Source organism: Sceloporus occidentalis, unplaced genomic scaffold (genome assembly GCF_023333645.1).
Source record: "Sceloporus occidentalis isolate IW3139 unplaced genomic scaffold, rSceOcc1.0.p SCAF_94, whole genome shotgun sequence".
NCBI classification, from domain to species: Eukaryota; Metazoa; Chordata; class Lepidosauria; order Squamata; family Phrynosomatidae; genus Sceloporus; species Sceloporus occidentalis.
The window spans coordinates 2,441,991-2,449,375 of record NW_028317074.1 but is presented as its reverse complement, the minus strand read 5'-3'; the positions used below and the strand labels follow the sequence as shown (position 1 = coordinate 2,449,375).

Genomic DNA, 7,385 nt, shown 5'->3' with positions numbered 1-7,385 from the left:
AAACACGATCTTATGCCTGCAGAAACTATAATGTCCATTTAATCATAAATTATATATATATAATACCTACAATCGCTGTATTGCTATGGAGGACTGGCCTGTGTATACTGATCTTTCACTGATCTGTAGCATAATGTGTATTTAGGGAAGCCAAGAATTATATCCTATAGAAATTCCAATGCTTGGCATAGGATGCCTCTAATACTTTATATTACAGAATGCATACACTAAACACTTTCCAAACATCTAGCTGGAAGTCCGAGGACGACCGCGTTTGGTTTGCATTAAACAGTAATTCTTACCCCGATCTGCCTACACACAGCTACCTAGCAGACAGACGCACATCACCCTCCTCTTCTCACCTTAGCGACCGATTCGTGGGAGACCCTTCTCCGGCGATCCGAATCTGCCTTGTTATTCTGCATGTAAATCCTGCGCACGCCCCTCCGCCTGACGCCCGTGACAGGAGGAAGGCGGGGTTAGTAAAAGGCTGTCCTATTAAAGCTGTAGCGTCACAACCAGCGATCGCCTCGGTACACTCTCAGTATGGCCTTTTAACACGTTCGCTGCCAAAGCCATCTAAGATAGTACATATCCTTAAATACGTTTTACTCTAAATTAAGGAGAGCTACAGCGGTCTTCTTGGAATCCGCGTTGGCTTCCATATTGATATCGACAACGGAGTAATCGTAACGTTGATGATAAGGCGGATTAACTTTATTACGTATTTAAAGTAACAATTGTTTGCATATTACCCTCTGGAAAGCTACACACTTAGCACAAACACATATATATATCGGAGCCAGTTCTACAGCTATGTATTTAGACCGCCAGATAATTAAAACAGGGTGACTGGTGGGCTGTCATACGCTTTTAGAATGGTACTGAGGAACAACAGCTGTTAGACTAAAAATACAATACCCAGACCAAAACAGAGTTGCTAGTTTATTCTAGAATGATCCTGTGGTGCGTACTATTTACAAGTGACGCATTTATAAGGCACATACGGTAACCGTATCAACAAAGATGACCATGGCGTTGAGCAATTCACAGTCAAGGTGGCGTAATCACAGTGTAAGCAACCAGCCTACCTTTCGCTCATGCGTAAAGCATACTTGAGGGACCAGGGTCGCGCTCCAGGTTCAGCGCGTGCGCATAAAATGCTATCTCGGGAAGAAGCGTTTACGTCTGCATCCGCATTTACGCATGTGCGGCAGTAGTTCAGCATTGGAGGATTTCTCATTGGTGGGCGGTGAGGGTGGGACTGTTTCCTTGGTGATGAGTTGAGCGGAAGTGATGGGAAGTGAGAAGTCTGTGGGACAGCGCACGTGAGCGTTCAATTGACAGCTCTTATTGGCACATAAAGGGCATAGAGTGGAGGTATGCCTCGTGTCTGGTCTCACTGTGTACTAAAGTACTAATTTGAATGTAAAACCGCCATTTTTATAGGTCTACTAGTCCTCTTGCTGACCACAGACGTTTTGTATGACTATGACAACTTTAGGTTTTGTCCATACAATATAATATATTCATTTAAAACGTGGCTAGCTTGCCAGAACTGTTCAGAACACTGTTGGCAATGCAAACAGCGATGCAACTAACGCCATCTAGACTTACTTAAGATATAAGTTATACTGCTTTGGAATATGTTTGTGGCGCGGTGCATGTTAACCTACTTTGGTCTTTGATATACAGCACTAAATACTGACTACCATGTTTGTGCTTGCTGAAATGATGGACACGGTTCGGACAACTCCATGGCAGTTTGAACGCAAATTAAACGACTCCATAGCAGAAGAGCTTAATAAGAAACTGGCCAACAAGGTTTGTAATCATCAATCAATGGGTATGATGTTACTTTTGTAAGTAGATGTACAGTATTTGTTTTCCTCGCAGTGACATATTTACGTTGGTAGCTCTCCATGGCAATAAAAGCTGCAGCATGCCTTTAACAAATGGAGCGCCGGGATATGACCTCATATCCTGACGCTGTGTGTTAAAGGCACACACAGCCTTTTAATGAAGTTTATGGTGGCTGTGCTGAATCGAAACAGCCTTTATACTGTACATAGGATCTCCCACCTAACCGGCCCATTGTGCAGTGGGACACTGGAAGGGGCTTGATCATCCAAGAGGGCTTAGGCAAGAATACGCTACTGCTTTCTAGAAGTCAGGCTTCCAGAATTAATAATTAAGCTTGTTTTGCTGATCGACACATTTGGATTCCGTGTCTTTAGAGGTAGATCGGTAAGTATATATATATATCAAATCGCATACTTGAGGTCAGCATAACACATATGCATTGAGAGAAAGAAAATGATTAGTATGCAATTATTTAGGGTCCTGGCTTAAATTATAGCTTTTTAAATGAACCCCAATCATCCTTTATGGTAACATTGTGTTTTGCTCTTTTTTTGAGGTTGTATATAATGTAGGTCTCTGCATCTGCCTCTATGACATCACCAAACTGGAGGATTCCTTTATTTTTCCTGGGGACGGAGCGTCTCATACAAAAGGTAAAACATCAAAGCATTTAATATTTAAGGTTAGATGCGGCTTGTACTGGTACAAATATAAAAACATTAGATCAGTCGATACTTCAATATTGTCCTCAAGCCACAAACTGTTGGAACAGCATATGCCTTTTAAAGACATTTTTTAAGAGCAAAGGTGGCTTTAGCATACGTATATGTATATTTTATGTGACTGCTGTAATGTGCACTATTATATTCCAGAAATAAAATTACATTAAAGACAATTAAGCAAAAAATAAAATTCTATGGATTCTATATGCATATTTCCTAAATTTTCATCTTCATTTCTTACACCTGTTTCAGTCCATTTCCGCTACGTGGTCTTTCATCCTTTCCTTGATGAGATACTGATGGGCAAAATCAAAGGCTGTAGTCAGGAAGGTGTGCATGGTGAGTGAGCTTTGTAACCAATGAAAGCAAATCATCTGGAATAAACATACCTGTTTGAGGCATTTTAAATGTAAACAATTCTCAGCAGGTTGGAATAATTGTTCTTATACTCATGAACCCCTTAAGGACCAAGGACGTAGGGGATATGTCACCAAAAAACTGGTCCTTAAAGACCAAGGACTTATCCCCCACATCATGGGGATTTTGTACTATTATACCCCAAAAATAAAATTGCATTAAAGGCAATTAAGCCAAAAAAATCCCAAAACTTAATTTGATAAACCGAGATCTGGCAGCCTGGGGCCGAAATTTGTTGCCCTGAGCTCTCCGATCAGATGTAACGTCGCTCTAATAGTGAGCCGTTACATTCAATAACGTTTTAAATGCCCGAACGTCAGTAACCAAAATTCAGTAAATTAGCAATTCACACGAATCTGAATGCACAAGTCTAATATGTGGATAAGCAAAAAAATGATGCTGTTACCCTCCATTATTCTGCTAATACACATTTTATGAGATCCACATACAGTATATCATTTTTAAGTTGTGCCCCCAATATTTGTCTATTTTTTAATTTGCAACACAAACCCAATTACAGTGTGGAAATGAATGTCTTCGAACCAAATTCTGAAACTTTTAAAACTGCTACTTCCTTGTGTTAAACTGTGTGTGGGGATAATGTAGCACCTAAAACTGGGATCCATAGCTCTCTTCTTTTGTAAATAATGCATAAAGTTCAGGTGACCTTTGCCTCCTGCTAGGTGAAGTACTACTGCAGGTAGTTAAGATAGTTTCAGATTAAGGGAATTTGTGTTGTGTATAAGAAAACAAGTAGCAAACGAGCAGTTATTTTGAAGAGGTTTCTGATTTAAAGGGTACGTTTACTTTACCTAAAGAAGATTGGCCGAATGGTTCTTATCTGCCGTCGCTTGTGTTTCTATATAAATGTACTCTTTAAATATGCATTCTTGAAAAATGGAAAAACAAATAAAGGCACTTTATTCAGGTAGAAGCTGCAGCCAATCAGTGGCAAATAAGCTCTCCTATTGAAATCAACACCTTTAACTAAACCACTGCCGGCAACATTCACCCACTCTGCAGAATCTGCCATACATTTGCAAAAGGGACATTTAAAGGGACCTCTGTGCTGTCATATGCATTAGAGTACACATGCTGGCTGGAGTGCCCCTTTTAATAAGTGCTTTATTCATTCTCTCTTCTGGAATCCAAGTAGTTTTTCCATGAGTGTTGCTTGTTAACTTACCTCTTGGAAGGCAGCTAATATCACATGTATTACTTGGTTTGTTAATTATATGATGGCTTTCTGTGATGTTATCTGATGATGTTTCCGTATTTAATTTGTGAGAGCATTTGGTTTCTATGGTACTGACAAAATCTTTTTTTTTTTTTTTTTTTTTTCTTCCAGTGTCTCTTGGCTTTTTTGATGACATCATTATTCCACCAGAATCATTACAGCAACCAGCCAAATTGTATCCTTTATAGTTGTATTGAGATATGGCATTTGTATCTTTTTCTTAAGTCTTTGCATTTGAGGCAATGTGTTCTTTAAAGTGACACTAGTGTCCCAAGCAACCCCACCAACCTATTAAAGTACTTTATAAGTCTGTTAGTATATGCTTAGTTGAAAGTGATGCGCCATACTACCACCTTCATTTTGCAAGTTTCATGCAATTGGTGCCTGAATCAAGCAGCCAAGCACTGGCGGAAAACGCACTCCCATTGAAATAAACAGGGATAATTTCTTTATATGCTTGTTAGACCCCTGAAACTCTCAATGAAAGGCAGCATTTGAGCTGGCTGATGCATTTGGTCAGATGCCTGTTCTGCATGTCGAGAAGATGGGGGTGGAGAAAGAGGGGAAATAAATAGGGGGATTCGAGTGACACCCAGGACACTCATATGCATTAAAGTCTGTGAGCAGGGGCAGCCTTAGGTGTACAGGATGCCTGTACGGACTACTTCTTTGGCGCCCCCCTCGACAAAAAAGAAAGGGAAAAAAAATTGTAACAAACAACTAGTTTTAATTAGAAATTATTCATGTTCAAATGCAAACAAGTACAATAAAATATAACTGGAAACACTGGTAACAATAATGTACCGTATATTCCGGCGTATAAGACGACTTTTTAACCCGAGAAAATCTTCTCAAAAGTCGGGGGTCGTCTTATATGCCGGGTACTAAAACTTACCGAGCCGGACTGGAGAATCTGCAGAGAATCTGCGGCGCGGTGGAGCAAGAGCGGTGCGGTGCCCAGAAAAACACGCCTCTTTCATCTGTCTGGCCTGCCCTTGTATCCTAGTACCTCCTTCTCTGCCTCTCAGATCGCGCGCCTGCGCCGCTTCACTGCAGTCCTCAGGAGCAAGATCTGAAAGGCAGAGAAGGAGGTAATCGGATACAAGGGGCGGGCCAGACAAGTGAAAGAGGCATGTTTTTCTGGGCACAGCGCCGCTCTTGCTGCACTAACGCTGCCCCTGGGCACTTGCCAGACCTCATCAAAAGTCTTTTTTGGAAGATCTCGGCGAGGGACAGCACTAATAAAGGTACAGTACTTTTGGAATGTGGCCAAAGCAGTCTATAACCTGATCTGAGCGGTCTAAAACGCTCAGATCAGGTGACAGACTCCCTTGAAGCAGCCCCCTCTCCCTGCTCTCTATCTCCCTGCTCTCTTCACAATTTTTATTTGGTGTGCGTGGGAAATAGGGGTAGTCTTATACGGCGAGTATAGCCCAAACTCTATATTTTAACTGGAAAAGTTGGGGGTCGTCTTATACGCCTATAGGAAAAAACAGCTAACAGTGCAATCTTTGTAACAAAAACATTTTTCCTTTTAAATATTGAAAAAAATTGGACCCTAGGCAATTATTTCCTTTGCACCCCCTCCATGCACCCTAGCATGCAGTCACTCCCTCAGCTCCCACAACAACAAAAAAATATTTGTCACACTGACTGCAGGTCAGGGGAAGAATGTGAGAGTCAGTGCAGTCTGCCCTCCTTCTGACCCTACCGTGACTTTGAAAGCATTGCAGGTATAGTCCTACAGAATAACACACAAACCCAGCTTTGTAGGTATAGATCAACTTGGAATCACATGTAAACTCAGCACTGATGCTATAGATCAATAATAAACAACACATGGAAACAGCACTGCAGGTATAGATGAACTAAATATGAGATACAAACCCTATATTTGCAGGTATACATAAGTAATGTATGGAAACATAGCATAGCAGATATAGATCAACAGAATAACACACAAACTCGGCTTTGCAGGTGTAGATCAACTGGAAATCACATATAAACTCGGCATTAAAGGTATAGATAAAAAAAACTAAATTACAGGCATAGATCATCAGCCCTGGTGTCCACATAGAACTTGACCAGCACCCAGATCGCGCACACAAATTACAGCCCAACCTGAACCATTTTTGTCCCCAAACAGCCCGCCCTGTGCCATATTGGTCCCATAAACACCCTGCCTGTTTCATCTTGGTCCCATAAACACCCTGCCGTGAATTTTCCGTAACATTTGTCTTGTCAGCGATGAGACCGAGCAGGTGTGGGTTTGGGAATACGAGACAGAGGATGGAGCTCATGACCTGTACATGGATGTGGGAGAGCACATCCGCTTCCGGGTGGTAGATGAGACCTTTATAGATACATCACCAACTGGGCCAAGCTCAGCTGATGCATCCACAGCAAATACAGAGGAAATACAACGCAAAGAAGCACCATATACTTTAGTGGTGAGTGAATTAGCAAAGTCTCTGGGTAAGGGTGAAGGAGTCAAATATTTCAGTAGTAAATATCTTTATGTATATTATTTGTTTTATGTGCTATAATCGGCTTTGAGCCAAACAATATATGATCAGATTCATATTTATTTATGTTACCAAATTGTTGTCCAATAATTGCAACAAAATGACACTTGATAAGAAAATCCTAACAATATTTTGAAATAATGGCACTATATATCTTGTCCCGTGATACAAAATTAACCCCAAATCAGCTACCATACAAAATCTCAAGTTCTGAAACCTTATCCCAGCAATTGTGATTTAACAATATGATATTCTTAAAGGGACAATGGAATTTTTTGAATTCTTACAGAATGCTTTGCTCTATTAACCTGCATTTCCTGTATAGGGTTCTATAAGTGAGCCAGGTCTGGGCTTACTTTCCTGGTGGACAAACAACTAAAGAAAGAAAACTTTACTTCCACCTTACAAAAAACTGTGCACCTCTTGGGACGTTGAGATTTCATCTTATAGCCATGGAAGTACTTTGCAAGTAAAACTGCAGAAAGTTAAATTCGCAAAAAGGATTGTTGAAATCAAACGAGTTTGAAACATAACAGAAGACGGATGTTTCAGGATGGGGGCCTCCAACAAAGACCTCACTGGCTCCCATTGAGTAACTTGCATTACTCATAGAAAGACAGA

At 40.8% G+C, this 7,385-nt stretch overlaps 1 protein-coding gene across 2 annotated transcripts; it reads left to right on the top strand.

Moving 5' to 3' along the window:
• Nucleotides 1-1,713: 1,713 nt before the first annotated feature.
• On the top strand, nt 1,714-7,143 carry LOC149284393 (DNA-directed RNA polymerase III subunit RPC8-like). 2 transcript variants are annotated; one of them, XM_089496829.1, is made up of 6 exons: nt 1,714-1,824; nt 2,420-2,516; nt 2,838-2,924; nt 4,351-4,414; nt 6,485-6,689; nt 7,090-7,143. In XM_089496829.1, exons 1-6 carry the CDS (start codon nt 1,714-1,716, stop codon nt 7,141-7,143), a joined length of 618 nt encoding a protein of 205 aa, XP_089352955.1. The 2 variants fall into 2 exon arrangements, with proteins under 2 accessions (XP_089352955.1, XP_089352956.1); XM_089496830.1 differs by lacking the exon at nt 2,838-2,924.
• Nucleotides 7,144-7,385: the final 242 nt, after the last annotated feature.

Bases quoted from the DNA above. Each gene is read 5' to 3' on its own strand.
- LOC149284393 (XM_089496829.1), top strand. From the start codon at position 1,714: ATGTTTGTGCTTGCTGAAATGATGGACACGGTTCGGACAACTCCATGG. The intron at 2,925-4,350 runs GTGAGTGAGCTT...TTTTTCTTCCAG, and splicing joins TAGTCAGGAAGGTGTGCATG to TGTCTCTTGGCTTTTTTGAT. The intron at 6,690-7,089 runs GTGAGTGAATTA...TTTCCTGTATAG, and splicing joins AAGCACCATATACTTTAGTG to GGTTCTATAAGTGAGCCAGG.